The sequence below is a fragment of the Phoca vitulina genome, unplaced genomic scaffold (assembly GCF_004348235.1).
Source record: "Phoca vitulina isolate PV1807 unplaced genomic scaffold, GSC_HSeal_1.0 scaffold5, whole genome shotgun sequence".
In the NCBI taxonomy this organism is placed as follows: domain Eukaryota; kingdom Metazoa; phylum Chordata; class Mammalia; order Carnivora; family Phocidae; genus Phoca; species Phoca vitulina.
The window spans coordinates 15,570,016-15,591,893 of NW_022589708.1; the positions used below are offsets into that span (position 1 = coordinate 15,570,016).

The 21,878-nt window shown below is 36.6% G+C and overlaps 1 protein-coding gene across 5 annotated transcripts in view; it reads right to left on the reverse strand.

Moving 5' to 3' along the window:
* Window positions 1–21,878, reverse strand: part of GPR180 (G protein-coupled receptor 180) — a 263,310-nt gene that overhangs the window by 226,129 nt on the left and 15,303 nt on the right. For 2 of the 5 annotated variants that reach the window (XR_004299207.1, XR_004299206.1), the window contains exons 4-9: window positions 18,072–18,252; window positions 17,881–17,930; window positions 15,056–15,213; window positions 11,681–11,872; window positions 9,704–9,781; window positions 8,395–8,715 (exon numbers count right to left, since the gene is read on the reverse strand). Coding sequence is in view for 3 of the 5 variants with exons in the window: in XM_032402755.1 (XP_032258646.1) it covers window positions 8,557–8,715; window positions 9,704–9,781; window positions 11,681–11,872; window positions 15,056–15,213; window positions 17,881–17,930; window positions 18,072–18,252 (818 nt within the window). In the remaining 2 variants the exon portion in view is untranslated. Of the gene's footprint in view, window positions 1–2,479; window positions 9,389–9,703; window positions 9,782–11,680; window positions 11,873–15,055; window positions 15,214–17,880; window positions 17,931–18,071; window positions 18,253–21,878 lie in introns of those variants that run through there. The other 3 variants (XM_032402755.1, XM_032402756.1, XM_032402757.1) reach the window with 2 other exon arrangements.

The window sequence follows — 21,878 nt, forward strand, 5'->3', positions numbered from 1 at the left end:
GACTGATATTAGTAATTCATGTCACCCCTTTTTTTCCTTTTTCAATTTTGCTAGAAGCTTATTAATATTATTGATCTTTTCCAAGAACCAGTCATTAATTTTCTCCATGGATTTCTGTGATCAAGTTCATTGATATCTACTCTACTATTTTCTTCCTCCTGCTGCTTTGGGTTTATTTTTTATTTCCTTTTTCTTAAGTTAAAAGCTTATTGATTCAAGACTTTTCTCCTTTTCTCTATAAGCATTTTTGTTTTTTAAAGATTTTTTTATTTTACTTTTTTTAAAAGATTTTGAGAGAGAGAGAGAGAGCAGGAGTGGGGGGAAGGGCAGAGGGAGAGGGACTAGCAGACCCCCTGCTCAGAGGGCTCAATCCCAGGACCCTGATATCATAACCTGAGCCAAAATCAGATGCTTAACTGACTGAGCCACCCAGGCACCCCCAAAGATTTTATTTTTTTTTTATTTTAATCTCTACGCCCAATGTGGGGCATGCACTTACAAGCCTGAGATCAAGAGTTGTATGCTCTACTGACTGAGGCAGCCAGGCACCCCTCTTTATAAGCATTTAATGCTATGAATTTATTCCTAAGCAATATTATTCCTTCCATATATTTTGATATGGTGTATTTTCATTTTGTCAGTTCAAAATATATTTAGTAAGTATTGTTTTTCATGTATTTGTGGATTTTCCAGCTATGTTTTTGTTATGGATTATGATCAGAGAGCGTATTGGCATAATTTCAGGTTTTTTTTAGATTTGTTACGGTTTATGATCCAGGTTATGGTCTATCTTGATGAATGGTCTGTGTGTACCTGAAAAGACTATATTATGTGCTGTTGGGCTGAGTGCTCTATAAATGTCAAGTAGATCTCATTGATGGTGTTTTTCAGTTCTGTATTGTAGCTGATTTTCTACTAGTTCTATTGATGACTGAGAGATGAGTGTTGAAGTCTCCAACTACAAGTATGGGTTTGTCTATTTCTCCTTTCAGCTTTGTCAGTTTTTGCTGTATGTATTAAGATCTGCTGTTTGGTGTATACATTTAAGATTGTGAGGTCTTCTTGGTGAATCATCTCTTCTATCTTTCCATCCTTTGTTTATCCCTGGTAATTTTCATTACTCTGAAGTGTACTTTGGTATTCATACAGTCATTCCAGCTTTCATTTGATTATTGTACGCATGGGTATATCTTTCCTGTCATTTTATTTTAACATTATATTTACATTTAAGTGAGTTTCTTGTAGATAGCATACCATTGGGACATTAAAAAAAAAATCTATTCTGACAATCTCTGCCTCTTACTTGCTAAATTTAGAACATTTACATTTAGTGTGATTATTGATATGTTTGGATTTAGGGCTATCATTTTATTATTTGTTTTCTGCTTATTTTTGTTTTTAATTCAAAAAACAAAATTTATTTTGTTTTTAATTTCCCATTTCCTCTCTTCTTTTGGGTTATTCGAACTTTTTTTTTTAGCATTCCATTTAAATTTTCATATTGTAATTTTGACAAAACAATTGCTCTGTGTGTGTGTGTGTGTGTGTGTGTGTGTGTGTAGTTGTTGCTCTAGGGATCACAATATATATATTTAACTTTTAACAAAGTCTACTTGGAATCACATCATGGGGAATGTAGAAATCTTACTGCCATGTTACCAAAACTAACACGGTTTGAAGACATTAGCAATAAGAGGGTAAAAATGAGAGGTAAAAAAGAGAAAGGAGAGAATAAATATGATCACTATATGCAGCTGACACAATTGTTTGCCTAGAAAATACAAGTGAACCGGCTAGAAAATTATTACAACTGTTAGGAGAATTCAGTTAGATTGGAAGCAAAATTAAAATACAGAAATCAACAGGCTTCATGTGTTAAATAACAGCCATCTGTAAGATACAATGAAAGAAAACACTAAAATATCCAGAGGGTATCATGAAATGTATAAGGTCTATATAAGGAAGTCCTTAAAACATGACTGACAAACACATGTTCACATTAAAGAAATAGAAAGGTATTTCATACCAGTTTTTTAGATCACTCTGAGAGCAACCACAGGTTCACAGTTAATGAAATGCTTTGCTAAGGAGCCGAAAAGATCAGCAACCATCTGTGGGATTAACATCCAACATGTTAAGGAAGTCAAATCTCCCTAAATTGATAAAGAAATTTAATTCACTGAACTAAAAATAGTAAGCAAGATTTTTCATTGGAAAATCAGAAAAGTTGATTCTAAAGTTCATATAAAAAACCAGTAGGGGGGCGCCTGGGTGGCTCAGTCGTTAAGCATCTACCTTCGGCTCAGGTCATGATCCCAGGGTCCTGGGATCGAGCCCCGCATCGGGCTCCCTGCTCTGCAGGAAGCCTGCTTCTCCCTCTCCCACTCCCCCTGCTTGTGTTCCCTCTCTCGCTGTGTCTCTGTCAAATAAATAAATAAAAAATCTTAAAAAAAAAAAAAAAAACAGTAGGTATAATCACAAAAATTATAAAAGAAGAAGAGCAAGAGCACTAACAGGTAACTCTCCCTACCAGACAGTATGGCATATTTTAAAGCTACAATAATTGAAATGGTGTGGTTCTAGATCATGAACCAAACAGTTCACCAGAACAGCCTTAAGTCCAGAAATAGACTAGCAACAAATTGATAAGGAAAAGGTAGAATACACAATCTATGATGTTATAAAGGTGGGCAATCATCTGAAAAAAATTAATGGATCCCTAGTTTATTTTTATAGCAAAATAAATTCCAGGTGGATCAAAACTTTAAACATACAAAGGACCAACTAAATCACTGGCCACAAGGCTGAACTTAATCTCCAGTGCCTCTTCCCTCCCCAGGGGTCAGGCTGCTATCACTGCGACTCAAAGGCCCAACTTTCTAATCACAAGGTTGGTCTTTCCGGTGTGGCCAGTCTTCATCCTGAGTCATCTCATTAGCATAAACTATCAGGTCCACCATGAATAACAAAGACACTTCTCACACTCAGGAAACTCCAGGGATTTACATCCTGGGAAGGTGGGGGTGGGCTGTGGTGCTGGGAAGAGGGGAAGAGGGCCAGGCAAATTTTTTATTCATTTTATTCCTGTTTAGAAGCTACCTATAATAGCAAAAGAGTGGAAACCAACACTGTCCAGTGACAGAGAACCGATTTTAAAAAATTAAAATACACCCATATAATGGGGTTCTATGCGGCCAATGAAAAAAATGGAGTAATTCTGTAGATAGGGATACAGCATAAACTGCTGAATGTGCAAAACATTGTGTATGGTATACTATAATCTGTGTTTCATATATATGTGTGTGCTTATATATATAGGAGGCCATCCGGAAGAATAAACAAGAAACTGATAGCAGAGGTTGGATCCAAGGAAAGGAAATGGATGGCTGAAAGAACTTAATTTTTTACCCTTTTCAACCTTCTGATTTTTGCACAACATGTGTACATTACCTGTTTGAGAATAAAACATTACAATGTACTTGCACATTTCTCTGAGGATACTGAACATAATGTTTAGTAATTTATAATTTAATCTACTAAGAGCCATTGTCGTAAATTATATTGAACAATAAAGCTCTAAGAGTCTATTCAGGCACACAGGGCTGTTTTCATCCACACTAAATGACCCCAGACTCCTGTGATATGAGTTATTGTCATTTTTAATTTTTCTGACTTCTCCCAGCTACTTCTCACTACCATCAACCTTCTTCCTCTAGTTGACTCAAACTTTTTACATTGGTGCTTTTAGTTGTTGTGGGCTAAGAAACAAGGCACACGGTCCTAATACTATATAGAGGAAAACTGCCTCCTTGACAACTTGAGGAAGCCTCTCATAATTGGTGAGTTTTAGAGATTAAACTTCATAACAACTACATGACTACGCAAGATTTTTACAAATTCTTGGTTCCATGTAATTGAATAAAGAATAGACAAGGCATTATTTTAAGCCATTACGGGAAGTCCTATGATTTAATTAACACTATATTGCTAAGTACATGTCTGAAACTTTTTCAAAATTGCTTTAATTCATTAATTCAAGAAATACTTTTGAGCATCTAATGTGCATCAGGGAATGTTCGAGGTGCTAGGGATACACCCAATGAACAATACAGACATGGGCCAAACTTCCTCAGAATTTACACTCTGAGGAGAGAGGCAGCAGACAGAGATAAAAGTGGTAAGTACTGTAACAAGAAAAGGGGAAATGGGATGGAGCAGTTAGGACAGGGTAGCACCATAGAAAGGATATCTATCAGTCAGCAGCTGATCAGAGAAGAACCACTAGGATATCACACACACATACACCATTTTAATATATAAAATAATATATAAAATAAGGGACTATAGGAGGCTGTTCTTTTGTGTCAGGCAGGTGGGAGGGAAGATGGGTGTGAAGTGGGGGAAACGAAAACATACTGGGACCTGCCAGGATAAGTAGAACCCATGGGGATTCATGCCAGTCTCTCACTGCCTCCAAGCCTCCCATCTCAATGACGGGGCTGTGCTGCAGAACCTGGCACCCTTTGTCACAGAGTGAAACACGCACCTGGCCGGGGAGAAAATAAAGGAGGTGATCAAGTAGGAGCTGCCATTCCTGTGTGCCTGGTTGTTGGCCCACAGACCAAAAAGATAAGCCAGCAGATAAGCAATAATGTGGGTGAACTGCAAAAATGCATGGCCTGCTTGGACCTTTTAATTATAAAAAGCTGGATCTGGCTACTTAACTTCTGCCTTCTAAATCTCACACCACCCATCGCTTGTGACCCACACTATCCTAAAATTATGCAGGGAGAATTAAGAGGAACGTATCTCCAGCTTAGCCACATAGGCACTATATAAAGCCACTACAGATGGTCAAGTCTCTGAAAGATATTGGAGCCGAGAACCTGGAGGGTGAGGAGGATTCAGCCACACAATCACGCCAAGACTTGGAGGAGAGTATTCCAGGCAGAAGAAGTAGCTACTGCAAAGCCCTGAGGCAGTGATATAAATGAGGTATTTTTTAATGATGAGGCTGGAGTATGGTGAGAGGGAGAGCGGTACGAAATGAGATCAGAGATAAGAGGCAGGGACCAGATCACGTGGGGCCTTGTAGACCACGGTAATGAGCATGGATCACTTTTTTTCTAAGTGCAATGGGAAGCAAATGGAGAGTTTTTAACAAGGCAGTAGTAGTTTGATCAGATTTATATTTTTTTAACTTTATTTTAAAATAATTTCAAACATAAAAAGAGGCATAAGATTAGCACAAAGAATTCCATTATCCAACTGATTTCCCTTCCCTTTGCAGAGAATGGGCTTTGGTGGGCAGTGCCACTCCTTTCTAGGACTCCTCCATCTCCTGGTGTCCTATGTGAACAACACTCCTAGAGGGCATTGTGCATGATGCCCTGGGGGTTGTGCAGAAAAGGCTGCCCAAGTGTGGAGGCAGGAATATTCTTTTGAGGACTACTGCAAGGAGTTCAGGCTAGTGTGCTTCCACAGTAGTTTGCAGATTTCACAGGAAAACCAATCTTGTTATCTGTCTCAATTCTCGACTTCATGTTGGAACAAAAACCAGTATTACCTCTTAGATCTGGTCTCAAATTGACTGGTTACTGCGTTACTTCTCAAAAACAAACAGAAAACCTCACAGATTTGACACCACGGAAGCTATTTAAAGAGAATGTTATACAAATAATTCCAGATTTCCTAAGAATTTCTAGGGAATAGGCACAGCCTCCTAAGGGAAACAGGCTGAAGGGCCACCGTTCATGTTGAGGTATACATTCCAGTCTCTACATTATAGTTGGCCTCAGACTTACAGATCTTGTCTTTTCAATAGACTTGGCTTACAAGTTGCGACCACAGAAAACCTTCCTAAAACAAGCTCTTCTGCCTAGATTCTCTCTCCCTCTAGCTGAAAGCCAAGGCTCAAATATTGAAATGTGCTGAGGTGCACACTTACAGAGAGATACACAAGTTCATTTCTGGCTTCGGTACAATTCCGGTTTAACATTAAAATCAACTAAAATTAACTATGGATAGCCATGCCTTTTCACTAAAAGCATACACACCTAATAGGTGCTCATTAAATCACGAGGGTAAAAAGTAGAAAAGTGAAAGAGAAGTCTGGTGCATTTAGAGAAATCATTTCTTCTTATACTCAGTTAAAGGGGAGCTCTGCTAGCACAGTAGGGCTCAGTGATGAGAGTAAGTGCCTGATGCACAACAGACATTCAGTTAAGTAGGAGCTAATATTACATGTGTCAATAAAAGTAAGTATCTTCTACACCTTCCTAAGAAAAGAAACAAAGTGCTTCTGAAAAAAAGAAAAAAAGAGCTCTGCACACAACCATTCATCTTCTTTAAGAAAAAAATGTAAAAATAGATTTTAAAAAAGCATGATCTGACAGAAAGAAAAGTAGGAAAGTTTTGATCTTTAACGAGAGTTTGCAGTATATGCTTATCCTTCCAGGCTCTGTGCCGACAGAGCTCCATGCAAACATTCAGCAAGAGAAGAGTGGATGCTGTGCTATGACTTACGGACTATAAATTTTCAGCTCTGATTACTAAATTTATTAACAATGTCTTATACGTTATTCATTAATTATTAACAACTGTTTTCCTTCATTTAACAATGGCTCTTGAATAACAAAATAAATTATCAACAAATTCAACCATAAATTAAAAAATAATAAAGTAAAAAAAAAAAACCTGTTAAGAGTTTCATATACGCAAGCGCAGTAACACATATCATGTATTTGGATTACAGTTTCTATGTTCTTTGTGTAAGGTAACAGAAAAATTGTTCCCTATTTCTACTGGTGCCAAGTTCATAAAATTTATGAAAAGGCTTCCCCTTTTTTATTCTGCTTAATTCACTGTACCTCAGTTGAACACAACAGACAGTACCTGGGGTTATGAGTGAGATGTGGTTAAAAGGAAGGGTCAGGATCACACAACAGGTCATGTAAACCTAAAATATACCGCAGACTTCCTAGAGGTAACGTGTAGCCCTCATTTATTAAATAACTTACAAAGAACTGTTAAAGGATGATTTAACGAGCAGGCTGACCTCTGTCACCTCTGTCACTCATGAACATATATATTTTGCCTTTAAAATGAAACAGAATACTGTTCATTTCCAATGAGACTAGGTGTAAGGTAAGAACAAAGATGAAGCCATAGGTACTTTAAAGTTATGCTGTGTTATTTTAACTATTTAATTAAAAACTTTAATTACCAGATCAGCGCACCATTTCTTGCTTAAAAATGTAATACCTTTGGAAGTAGATAAAAAATATTAAAAAAAAAATAAGCCAGATGTAAAAATGAAAAGGCCTGAACAGCATGACACACAGGAACAGAGTAACTTCCGATCAGCGACGACTAACGGGAACACTCACTTCACACAGCATGTACTGCCAACCACCTAGCAATTCCTTACACAGGCGCCTGACAGAGTATTTTGTCGCCAGCATACTCAATACTGGGGCATCACATACACAAGAAAATATGGCTTTATTACAAAGGATTCAAGATGGCAACTACTTAGAATCCAGTGCCAACACGGATTATAACAAATCCAGTGAGTATTTTGTTTTTCAATTATTCATAGAAAATTTAATCCTGATTAAGTATCCTTGGGCAGGAATTCATGGATAGTTGATGACTGAAACCAACATTTATGTGAAATGCTTCTGTTAATTTAATCTGTGTATACGGCTTAATTATGATTGGGGATTCAATGTAAGAGAAATGAATTATATCAGGATTAAAATTTTAGTACCATATCATATAGTACGTTTTTCTTCTTTCTTTTTAAACACGTAACCCTGCTTGTCCCTTCACCTAAGTGCTCAGATTTTAAAACTCTTCATAAGGAACAACCAATGTAATGTATCTAAGCTTTATTTTTCATAAACTATCTGTCAAAAACCCTTTGCTAATCAAGCCAGAACCTGAACTAGAGCCAAAAGTGATCGAAGAAAATGGAGAAGAACCCCACACATAAATAAACAAAAACTTATTCATTTAGCTATAAATATATTTTATATTCACATTCTGAAGTAATTTCATTTTCAATTCCTTTAAACTCCAGTATGAAATGCATTTTCCTTAAAGCATAAGAAGCAGCAGTTTTTAATCAGTGCATTACACTGATTTCATAATTGGAGTTAGTTTAGATATGCATAAGCAAGTAATCATTTAACTGATTACTTTTTATAGGACTATCAAACCTGAGTTAACTATTGATATAAGATGAGGCATTACAAGTGGTGAATCTCTTACCAAAATATCATATAATTCTTTTTCATCTTAATTTCCACAGAGAAATTGCATAAGTCACCTTATAACAACACACTTTCTTGAAAGTTTATTAAGCATATTTCAAAACATTTCATTTATTACCTTTTTTCAGTTTGATACTGCTTAAATGCAGTTGTATAAATAACATGCTCTGCCTTCTTTGTTCAATTTTTCATACCAAAAGTATGAAAAAAAAAGTCACTGTATTTGGATCCTTATTGCACTCTTAAATCAATTCACTTTTCCTTTAAAGAAAATCAAGTATCAGAAGTGAGGCCGACTTTTGTGCCCAGATGATATGGTCAGTGGTAGTGTTACTGAAGAAAGTGAAGAAACTTCCCAGTATAAACTGTGGGACAGAAAGAGTCTGTAGAGAATAACCATGGAAACAGACTGGCAAAGGATAACACCTATTGTAATAACCTGAAAAGAAAAGAAAGGGAATGCTTTTACTGCATGCAAAAACAGACAAATTATATTCAATTTATCAGGAGCCTATGTACTTCCCATTTACATACAAAACACATATGTAGGTATCCTGCTCTATCCTCTATCTTTACCATGGGTACATTTTATTAAAGAAATTTTCAATAGGAAAATATGACTGATGTTCAGAACTGTAATTGTTCAAAGGCAAAATTTATTGAACAGTGAAGTTTACAGACTCCAAAATAAGACACATTCAGTTTGCTAAACCATTCTCTCCTCAGGTGCACACGCTACAGAAAGTGGTAAGAAAAATCAGGTTCCTGGCTAATCTGGTAAGAGGAGGAAAGCAGGCCCCACCTGAATCCTGAAGAGTATTCTAAAAGCCCTTTCAAATATTCTCAAGTTGCTTCTTTAGTTTTGCAGACTACCTTCCTACCTATTTACCCTTTGCAGACACCTCAGGTCCAAGAGCCCCCTGCGCGTTCAAGCCCACACGGCGTCGCTTGTAAGAGGTGGCTGGCAGAGCGTGCCGAAATGATGGCGCCGGTGACCTGAGAAGGCGGGGCTCAACACCATCCCGTGGGGCCCCTCGAGCGTGGCGCTCCAGTCCGCAGTCTGGTAAAGCAGCTAGACTGATTTTTCATAAATCTGTCTTGACTTGTAACCACTGTGTCGTACAAAAATTGAATCAATTGTTCTTAACAAAGATGGATTATGAATTGTCTAATTTATAAAACAGTATTATGAAATAGGCTGAAATAATAAAAGTGATTTTCATCCTTTTTTAATTAACTAAAATTAAACATTTTTCTTTTATATTTTAAAGTTCTTATTTATATACTCACCAGTTCAATTATTTTGCTTCAAAGTTTTGTTTTAAAGAATTCAGAAAACCTGATCAGTGGATAAACAGGGCTTTTCTACTTTAATAATTTCTCAATAAAGACAACAAAAAACTACTGTGATCATGTATATTACTTACCTTATCTCTTTGGTAGTCACTAAAAATGACAGAAATACATGCAAGACCTGGATGGCATAAAAACCACAAGATACAGCCCTGAAACAAATGACAAATAAGTCAAATGAGTACAGCTGTATGTTTATTTCCAGAATGTGCCAGATAAAAAACATTACTAACCTATTTAGGAGGTCCTGATTGACCTCAATTGGTCTTTAGAAGTTCTATCTAATAAAATGTAAAAATAAATTTGCTATTGCTATGATAATATTTTGTTTCTAATCAAATGCGGATTTTAAATTTTGCATTTGTAAATCTCTTATATGTACACATTTTAATACACTACAGTGTATATATTACATCTTTAAACATGAAAATACATTAATATAAGTAACATCAAAAATTGAGAAAAGCAAGGTACAAATGTGTAATATTCCTATAAAAAGAAAAAAAAAAGAATATATAATCGCATTTGCATGTAGAGATACACAAAGAAATTCTGTAAGAATACCCGAAACACTGACTAATAGTGGTGGCCCGTCTGCAGGTTAGTATATGAGAGTGGAACCGGGCAAGTAAGAATGGGAAATTTTTTAGCATTATACTCTTCAAGCATCTCTTTTCTATTTCTCCAAGAATGGCCATGTTTTTCTTTTCCAAAATTAAATTTGAAGTAAAAGAACAAGTTAATAAATAGTAGCTGTTGAGATGCTCAGTACATTGAAGATAAGGGAAAAAACAAGATGTAAAAAAAAAAAAAATGTGTTTAGCATGCTAGTGTTTGTGTAAATATGGAGGGAAATACACAGGAATATTTAAAATTCTCTAGAAAGATAAGTTAGGAATTAATAGCAGTGATTATATGAGGAGATAATAACTGAGTAGATGGGAGAGAAGTAAAAAATACTTTTGGTTCTTTTTAAATACTTTCAGATGTTTGAACCCATTTAAAAAGTTAAATTAAAACATATAAAAATAATTTTCTTAAGTTCAAGAAAAAGTTTGGACCAATTTTAAACACAGAACAAAAGAGGAAATGTAGTTTGAAAACATCTTAAATATATATTATCTTTCCAAACAAAAAGCACTCCCATCCCTGTGAAAAATTTAAAAGCAAACTGGCATTTTCTTGCCTGTTTGGACTCAGAACGCTGAAGTGGGTTCCTGGGGATGCAGGAGCAGCTTTAAAATGCTGAACGCTGGGAAGAAGGAATCTAGCCCTCCTTCCACAGCCGCCTCGGAATGCAGAGCACTGCGCACTCGGCTTGGGGGGATGCTGACGAACAGCTCATCTGAATGCCGTTCTGAGGTGCCAGGATGAAGGTGTATGGATTCTCTCAATCTGACAGAAAAATAGTACCTTCTAGGGAGGTAGGCTCCTGCAGTGTTACTACCCCGACTTCTCTCCTCATCTTTTCTTTTGTTAAATGGGTAAAGAAAAAAAATCAAATTTGCTTTGAGATCCCACTTGTATAAGAAGGACATAGAAAGGAGGAATAAAGTCAATGTGACCTCACACGGAGGTAGTGAAATGGCTGAAACATAGTATGTCCTCAGCCTCCTGCTTCATCTGCTTATGCTAAAGACAGCTCCTCATGGTTAGAAAACACTGCATAACTCTCATGGTAACAGTTCATAATTAATAAGTGTTTTCTGAGAAATGTAAACTGTTTTCTAATTTAATTTTTTAAAAACTCTGATACTACAGGAAAAAAAATGTGAAATTCCTATTGATAAAGAAATTATGATCCAGGCAAAACCGACCTACCTAAGATTACATGGAAACTACTATTCCACAGGTTCTGTAAAATGGGATAATATCATTTACATCTCATAGATTGTAAAGATTAAATGAGTTAAAGCACATAAAGGGCATATCTTAGTGCTCCAGCACATCATAAAAACTTAACCAACATTAGCACGGGGTTGCTTAACCTCCCCAAAACAGCAGAACAAACGTGATAATCAGAAGAAGCCATTTTCTACCCAAACCCATACTTTGGCAAACGTGATGTAAAACTCCCTTTTTAGCGTGCTTCTCTCCACTGTGATGATCTGGTAGAGTCCACAGCCTAATGACAATGCTAGGCAAATCCTTAAAATGATTAGCAAGATCCCTGCTAAGTTGTGATGTGAATGGTAGTTGTGAGGACTGGTATCTTCAAACTGTTCCCAAAGTAGCAAAATACTCTGCAAAATACAATATTACATTTAGAGAAAAAAAATCCTGTCTACTCATACATACTTTGTCAACTCTTTTCAAACATCCCCTTAAAGAGTATATAAACATTCCTAAGAGGTTCTAAGATTTACCAGACTATAAAGGTTGTTGACTAATAAAGCACAGGCATCAGGGATAGACTTTTCCTCTGTGATACCCTAAGCTAGAGAAAAGAGATTTTTATCAAATAAGACCACACACAAAAGATAAAAAGTGCAACTGCGACCACGATTCAAGTAAGACATCTCTAAGGATGAAAATAAGTTGAAAATACTAAGAGAAGAAACCCGAACTTTCTTCTAAATCTCTCTTCCTTCAGCACCATATTAGGAATCAATGTATTCAAGCCCCTTATCTCAGGATAACTCTGAAATATCTCAGTATCTTCTGTAATCCAGAAGGGAACAAGTCAGAATTGTTGATTTCAGATGTCACTCCCAGGGAAAAGGGAACTCTGTGTGTGTGTGTGTGTGTGTGTGTGTGTGTGTGTGTGTGTATTTCTTTTTGAGTGTGAGAGAGAGAGAAACCCCAAGCAGGTTCCACACCCAGTGTGGAGCCAGACAGGGAGCTCAAACCCAGGACCCTGAGAGCATGACCTGAGCTGAAATCAAGAGTCGGACCCTGGGCGCCTGGGTGGCTCAGTTGGTTAAGCGACTGCCTTCGGCTCAGGTCATGATCCCAGGGTCCTGGGATCGAGTCCCACATCGGGCTCCCTGCTCTGCGGGGAACCTGCTTCTCCCTCTCCCACTCCCCCTGCTTGTGTTCCCTCTCTCGCTATGTCTCTCTCTGTCAAATAAATAAATAAAATCTTTAAAAAAAAAAAAAAAAAAAGAGTCGGACCCTTAACTGACTAACCACCCAGGTGCCCTAAAGAAGAGTATATTTTTAATATTCACTATAAGCAACCAGGTTATTTATGAATAACCAGCAGTTACTCATCCTTTTGTTTGTTGACTTCCTTTCCCCATATTGTTACCATTAAAGTAAAAAGCTCAGCAATTCCTCATTAGCTGTTCTGTTTATTGCTATTCAATGGAAACACATTCCTTCCATCTTTACCAAACGTCAATCACAAATTACCATGTTTTTGCCATCACATGTCAGTAGCCATGTGTTTCCTTCATCTGCCAACTCAGCCCTCAGAATGGTCTTCAGTGGCTTCCAAAGAATTCAGATCAAAACTCAGTCATTAAATCCAATTCTTAGGCTTTATGGGGTTTGTCAGCAACCCCTTCCTCTTCTCACTCTCAAATCTTCCATCCTGGTCTTACTCCTACTACCATGCTCGACAGCTGAACTCCTCTGTCATCCTGGACAAGTGCGTTTCCTTCTTAGGCTGAATATTTGCTCTCCATTACTGAAGGGCTACTTCTTCACCCCCCCAAATTATTATACCCTTACAATTCCTTAACCTCTATTTTTAAACTTAACTTTTGCAATAAGGACGTGCTATTGTACAACTACTATCTCCTGGTATCTATGTGAGGTGATGGATATGTTAACTAGCCTGATTTTGGTGAACAATCACTTCACAATGTATACATATACCAAAACATCAAGCTCTATATCTTAATATGTACAATTTCTATTTGTTAATTATACCCCAATAAAGCCAATAAAAACCCTATCACTTCCCATGATTCACATTTTTACAGATTCAAACTCCACATTTTCAGATGTGTATATAACATGTGACCTGTGGAAAATACGCATGTATTTATGTAGTTGCGTGCACCTTGTCTGGTGGTTGCTGAGGACCAGGGCCGTGTCTCATGTATTCTTCCCAGATGCTTACATAAACTCTAGATTAGTGTCATCATCTCAGTTCTTATTTGTCTATGATAATGGGTTAAAATTACAATGAAATAATGAAAATTCAATTTAAAAAAAAGCTATTTATTGAGAAATGAGAATTTAACCCAACATTAACACTACTCTCCATAAGCCCTGGATCAAAAACATCAAGTCGGTAGAATCTTGCCCTTATTTTAATCACTTCTAATTCAGTTGTCATTAGCCCTTTGTTCTAATGCCTTAGAAAGGCATTATTTCCTAACTCAATATCACCACCCGTGATATGGTCTCTTTCTAACTCAATCATGAAATTCAATATACCTATTTCACTTAGCACCTACTACACTAAATACGTACAATGAGTATAAAGATGAATAAAGCACAGGACTTATACTTCATTAATGAATTTTTCACTTTATTTAATGCATTAAAACTTAGATTATAATGTCCTTTGTAGAGCCCACATATATATTTCATTTTCATCTATAGCTAATGATGGTCACAAGCTCAGTATAAATTTTTGTTTATACTTTCCTTAATAATTTTTATAAAATCCATTGCACATAGGCATATGGAGATCCTAGAAGAGAAGAAAACAAATAAAAAAAGGCTAAGAGAACTAAATTTTCTAAAAGATTAAATTTGATTTTGGATTTTTCAAAAACTAGATCCCATTCTTTCTCATTCTGTATTTTGCTTTTTCATTAACCTCAGATATTCATTTGAATTCTTTCATGTATAAAGTAACAGAACTGGACCTAAAAAAAAATCCTTGCCCTGGATGAATCTCAAATTCACTGATTCACTCATTTAAAATGCTGAGTTCTTACTATGTGTTAGAAAATATGAAAGAAAGCTATTAAGTAGGAAATAAGGATCTATCCTAATATTAAGCATTCTGCATATTTTTAAATAAGCTGATTGTGAAAGCTCAAGTTCAAGTAAATTACAACTAAATTCTGCAATCTACATATACTAGCACTCAGAAGATTACAGGTTATTTGATCTATCACTCTTTATTTTTTTAAGATTTTATTTATTTATTTGACAGAGAGATAGAGAGAGAGCACAAGTAGGCTGAGAGCCAGGCAGAGGGGGAGGAAGAAGCAGACTCTCTGCCGAGCAGGGAGCCCAACAGGGGGCTCGATCCCAGGACCCTGGGATCATGACCTGAGCCGAAGGCAGGCAGTCACTTAACCAACTGAGGCACTCAGGCGCCCCAGATCTATCACTCTTTAAATTCATACTTCAAAATGACAAATTCCTCATGAGTCCCAAGTTTCACTTTTGAAATGAGGTTTGTTCAAGTTTGCATTTCTGTGTATTGTAAAGTACAAACACTGAGTATCAATACTCACCTGTGTTATCACAATGAATACAGCAATGCCAGTGGATGCAGGAGTAGAATCCCACTGGAGAGGTCTGCTTTGAGACTTCTTCATTCTGACTATTGTCCAACCCATGCATAGACTCAGAAGCAGGTATAACATTTGAATTTGGGAAGCAATGTCAAAAACTAATGGGAAATGAAAACCAAAGTCAACCAAGTTTTCACATTACAAAGGATTTGGTCCTTTTTGCATTGAGAATATAATTATTCTTTTAAACACAAAAAGATAGGCATTTTCAAAGAGAAGTCGATAAAACTCAGTAATTCAATAATAAGAGATATTCAAGTAGAGCTCTAAAAATTAAAATTTTGCCATTAAGTTTGTAAACATTTCTTAAAATAGAACATTGGCAATACTCTCTCTATATATATACATATATCTTTATTAAGACCGACTTTAAATCTGTTTGTGCTTCCCATTTTTCTTAGCTTTTCTAACTACATAATGCTGTTCTCTATAACAGACTGCTTATTAAAAATAAACACATTTTAAATGTAATTTCTGCAATGTGGAGAATACTAGTGCCTTCATTTCCAGGCTGTTAATTATTTTTTGATGGTTGAACTATATAATGTGAACTTATTCTCTAAAACTATTAATCAGAAATAGCATGCCAATAAAACACACGGCTACTGTAACGTTCAATGATGTCGGCTTTGGTGCTGGAGTCCGTGCGTTAGTGTGACGCGCCACCAGGTGGCCACCACTGACACTGCAGGGGACGCCGGCTGCTTCAAAAACGGAGGCAACAGGACCACCCATCCAGTTCCAGACTCGGAGAAAACAACAGTATATATAAATACTCCAAGTTCCATGCATTTTTATTTTGGAAACTAGCATTTATTGACTTAAAAAAGATGATCACTTTCTCATCATAGGGTATTTTGATGAGGATTTTGGAATAAACGTGATCAGAATTTAACAAAGTGAAACTTTCTTCAAATTGCCAGCCATACCTTTGACGTCTACAACTTTTACTTCTTTTATATAAAGATATTCTTGCAAAAACAGGTAAAACTAGCTGTACTATAATATATTAAAAAGTTACAAGCTGAAAACCTATTAATGATACACTTTTCCAGATATATTTTGACCATTTTCCCTCTACTTTGCCATGCAAATTAAAACTGGATCCTCGACATTTGTGCTCACATATTTGTAATAGTAAATTCTGATAATAAACTGTTACTACATTTGAATGGTACAAAATGTCATGGCCTTTCAGATCAAGCACAGTTTTCTTTCATCACAGATTGTAAATGACTGTGATGCCAATTACTTTTATTAAACATCTCACAAATAAATATTCAGTTATTTAAAGAAGTCAGCCAAAGGAATAGTCCTGCATAAGTTGCTAATTAGCAAAAACAAATACGGGGGGGGGAACCCCTGATGTTCTGGCTCAATTCTCTGTATACTAAGTAAGACACATATTGACAGAATACTGTAACTGTAAGCATGGGTAGATAAGACACTGCTTATCTGCTGTCACTGAAAAATACCTAACCGTAGACAAAATATACAGGTCACACAAAAATCCCATTCTGTGTGATTTTACTAAAAATCTTGACGTTTTAATCATTTAACTTATCAAACCTGTTATCAGAACACCAAAATTTAGCAGCATTTATTGTAGTTTAATTAAAAAAAAAAAAAAAAAACTTTTGCTTTTTAACCTACAGTGAAGATGCCAGACAACCTAAAACACTATTTTGTGCAGACACTCACAAAAATTCAAAAGTCCTTGATTTTAGTAGTAGCTTCCACTGATGGGCTTCTGTGTGCTTTGCTTCTCAAAAGGCATAAGCTAAATTATTTCTGAGGTTCTGTTCAGCTTTAAAATTCTATGGTTCTATTAAACATCCTGAGTCACCTAAGAGACAAGAGCAGGAGAAACCAGCGCTCTCAATACTGTTCAAAAAGGAGAAGCAACTTGCGTTCGTGTCCAAGAGGTGACCAGTATACATCCTCTTTAGGAGGAAAACAAAGGTAGTAGGTTTAAAATCTTAAAATAGGCAGCAAGATGAGGAAAAATGGGTCCTGAGATCATTACAGAGATTACCATGAGCTACCCTATTAAATAAAGAGAGATGAGACTAAAAGAGAATTATGGAAATATTTTAAAAAGTAAATCCTGGAATGGTCTCATATTCAGAATTTGCTTTTTTTAGAGCAAATCTTGACTACTTTTCTGGGACTGAGAATGGCATTATAGATCATGGGAACTTTTAAATATTTTTCCCATCATGCTTAGTTGAAAAATTATTTCATCAAAATTCTTCATATAAATAAAGGAAAGAAGCTATGAGATCAATTCAATTATAGGTATATTCTCTGGCTCTGCAGCAGAAAAAGTAAAAAAAGGGATGAAAATAGGAAAACCACCTTCAGCTTTGGGATCAGAAAACTTGGGTCTGAGTTTGGTCTCTACCGCGCAACAGCTGCTGACATTTGGAAATGTGCTTCCTGTCAATGAGCCCAGATGCTTTATGTGCAAACTAGGGATAAACATCTCCACATCACTGAGTTTTTCCTGAGATAAACTGAGGGAATGCATATAAGTATGCTCCAAAAACAATGCAGAACTACACATTTTACCTATTATCAAGAAGAAACTAAACGGGACAGATGGGAACTAAATCTGTAACCCTCTTTACAGTTGGGCTGAATTCTAACCAACCCTGGATAGAAAAATTGTATCAGGACGAAAATAATTTACAAAAAAAGGAAAACAAGCCAGAAGCAGAGAGCAAGGTTAGGTTTCAAAAAACACATCTCAGAAGGATACTCACATTCTGCCAAACTTCCCATAAAAGGTATCCCTATTCCATCTTTGGAGTAACTGAGGAATTGAAGAGAAGAGTATTAGTGTAAATTACAAATGCGCGAAGAGGGTTCATAATCAAAGCGAGCACAATTTTGGCGAACTAATTAGGATTAATTAGACGCAATGGCGAACACAGTTTTAGTGGTTTCGAGTTACCTGGAGAAATGAATATAATTAGCTAACGCCGAGCCGGCCTGGAGCAGCAGTGCGGCTGTCAGGACCTTTAGGATCACGTGCATGGGCCCTCCCTTCTTGATAGCCTGCCACAATGACTGAGCATAAATGCAAGCAAGCACAAAGTACACCAGGACTAGGAGAAAAAAGAACTCATGTAACCCTGTGGAGAGAAGAAAGGAGTCTGCTTCAGTACAAAGCCAGCGACAGCGTGGGGTTGCTTTCAAATCTTCCTTCAATATATTTCTAGAACTTGCTTTTTTAATTGGAGTCATAGCATTCCCTTTTGTACGGAAAAAAGGGAAACTGTTAAAATGTAAACAATTTTTAAATTTGGGATAAAGATTTAAATATAAGAAGGCAGATTAAACTAACGTAGATAAAGTCCATCTATAAAAAAGCATCATGGTCAGGGGATAAGCCAGAAGACTAACCATAAGACCACAGTTTTGTTAAAAAACAGGAAATTAAAACAAGGATTTTAGCATTCAGTTAGACATACTTTTTGCCTCCAAAGTGGATGACTTTAGTATGAAATTTAGGAACAGATTTCATCAACAATAGTTAAATACACCCTGACAATGGTTCTCAAAGTGCGATCCCTGGGCCAGCAGCATCCAAAGGGAATTTGTTAGAAACAGAAACACACATTCTTGGGCCTTATCCCAGCTCTACTGTACTAGAAATTCTGGGAGAGGGGAGCAGCAAGCTGTATTTTAATAAGCCCATCAGGTGATTCTGATGCAAAAGCACAGCTCTGGGACGTACCATTACTTTACATTTCCAGCTAGACAGTTTCAAAATACCTGTTATGACCAGAGTCCCCTTCTGAAGTCAACTGTCTTTAGCTCTTGTCAAAGAGGAAATCCTATGGAGACCATGAGACTCCATTCCACAGTTGACTAAAACTAAGACCTGACCAAACGGCCACCAATCTGAAGACGAGCCACTGGCCACCAGAGTAATTCGGGTCTCAAAGGTAAGTCAGGCTAATCATATTCTCTCAGGAAATGAAACCACAAAACATGGAAAGAATTAGGCAACAGAAATTGAAACTGAAAGGAGCTGATGTTGGGACAGACCAAAGACATCAGATCAGGCCACAGTGAAATAAATATTTTGAGTAAGCAGAAATTTCGAATAAGCAAAGGGAGTTGGTTGATAAAGACAAGACCAAAGTAAATGAGCAGACTTTGTATTAAAAACGGCGCCAGTCATTAAGCAGCTTCTAGTTCCTACTAACAGCTTTCTAGTGCAGTGTCCATGCATCCACATGGATGAACACCCCCTTTTTCTGCAGTACCTGGAATCTTTTGACTGTGTCTTCATTTTTCAGAAATTTCAGAAAATTTTTATCATAAACTAGAGGGCTAGCTTTGGGTTGAATAGCTTACTTACACCGACTTGGTTACATCTAAAGCTAGTCCCTAATATTAGGATCTTATATTGTATCTACATAACACCGGAGTATAGTGCCGGTGGCCGTGAAGGGGGCTGCCTCTGCTGAATCTGTGGATGAACAGTCTAGACTGCGATCACTCCCATCCAATCGCGAGTGCTGAATCTGCTCCAGTTTCCCATGTGAGGTAAGCTCCAATCAACAGGCAGAGAAGGGCGTATTAATCTTGAAAAAGCAATCCAGAAGATGCAAACGGTAGGAAAAACAGTCATTAAACACTTCAATCTCAATCATGTTTTTGGAATGGTTAGGAGGAAAAAAAAACCAGAGAAGTAGTATTTCAGCCACTGGGTGTCTCTCCTGCTCTACACACATAAATGTCACTAGTTACTTCTCTCATCCAGGTGAAAAAGCATGTTTAGACTTCAGGAAGAGAAGATCAAATAACTGAAAAGGCATAATCTCTTTTTAAACTCCTTACATAAAAGTATTCCAGCTTTAGAAATAATGGGACGATAAGCCTGGGATTGTTATAGTAATAGAACAAGACAGAAAATACGCTAAACATATTATCACAGAGTGTCAGTAAAATTCTTTATGTGGTCCAGTCTTTTGAATCTTAGTTTTTATTTTTCCTTCTTAGTATAAACAATTAAATATGGCATTCTTTTGTTTTATTTACTTATAATACTTTACAGAGTATCCATTACAAGATAAAGTTTCAGACTCCATCAGGTTACAAATCCATGACGAAAAGAAAATCCTCAGACTATTTACTGAGTAATCAGAATAATATAAGAGGAAGGTACTTGTGGAAAGAAGACCCATGTCAGTAGCACAAAACAGGATTATTCAGTATTAAATGGACCTTCCAGAAAAGCTAACATTATAAGCAACAAATTTTTTCATTCAGATGATATATTAAATAACTTGAACTAGCTCAGGACATTTGTGTCCTATACTTTATTCATTCATTATTCTTACCTTGACCCTGTCCACAAGATAGTCTAAAGATAAAATGCTGATTCTGCACGCAGTTCTCTTAAATAAATCCCCTCTAGAAAAAAGAAGTCTGTTTTTTTCTCTTCAGTGATCAACTTTACTTTATTCTCTCACCATGCTTCACAAGAAAACAATCTATATTTGTTCACTGTGAAATTAAATTCTAATTGTAAGACAGGTGGGAACTAAGTATTAACTCTCACCTATATACAAAAGAAGAAAAATACTGTCAAATGAGCATGCAACAGGCAGCAAACATGTATGTTATAAGGAAATGTGTAGATTTTAAGGCAAGCTTAATGTGAAGAAGCACTGGCAAAATTCAGCAGAAGAAAACTTACAGGACAGCTTCAAAAAACAGTTCCAGCTACATGATGGGAGATGGGAGAAAAGAGGGTAAGAAAAGGGGAGAGTCACTGGGTCATGGGAGCAGCACTGGAACACTCCTGCCTACCCCAATGCCCATGCCACCCGCAAGTGTTTCAAGATATATCCTGATTAGCCTCAACTGACCACAGAAAATTCCAACACCCCTGCCAATAAGAGGTAAGCTTAACCCTGTACTCGGACATATTAATCTACCCTCATCTCTTTCTGACATCTTCACTTATATTTGTCTTATGATTTTGTAGAGCAAGGGCACGTGACCTAGCTCTGGCCAGTGAAATCTGACGAGGGAGCTTCTGAGAAAGGTTTCCTTGCTCTCAAAAAAGAGCTACTGAATATTGTCATTATCTGGATGTGAAGCCCACAAAGTGAACTGCAGTTACCCTTGAACATGAAGGAGCTAGCCTAACGACAAAGCTGACAGTCAGAAGATAGGAGGGTACAGAGATGCTGAATAAACCACTGTGAAGAAGCCTCAGAAATTCTTGTTACGTAAGAATCCAATTTCCTTATTGTCTATACCGCTTGCATGAGAGTTTTCCATTACTTAAAATCAAAAGCATTCCAACATGTTACCAGAGCTAATATCTGGAATCTTAAAAACAATGAGATAGCAGATGTGACAAAGAATAATATTACAATATTATTCCGATGAAAACCAGCCTACTTTAGATGATAATGCTTTAACTTTCGGGATTCTGAGTACTTCTTTTGGTCTCTAACAAGAGCACAAATATAATCAATGAAGATTCTAATTTTTTTAAGAAGCAGTTTTACTTTATTCTACCTTAAAACATAATATTCCTATGTAGTATTTTGTCAAGTGGCATCATCCTTGCCTTAGTGTTTTTTTTAAACCTAGACCAATCTGTAAAATATGAGATTAACCAAAGTCTGATAGATACAAAATACATAATTTGTTTGAAAGAAAACAAATTATAAAATCTAACCAGAATAACATGTAACATTAATTGCAGCTATCTGCACCAGGTTATTCTAAT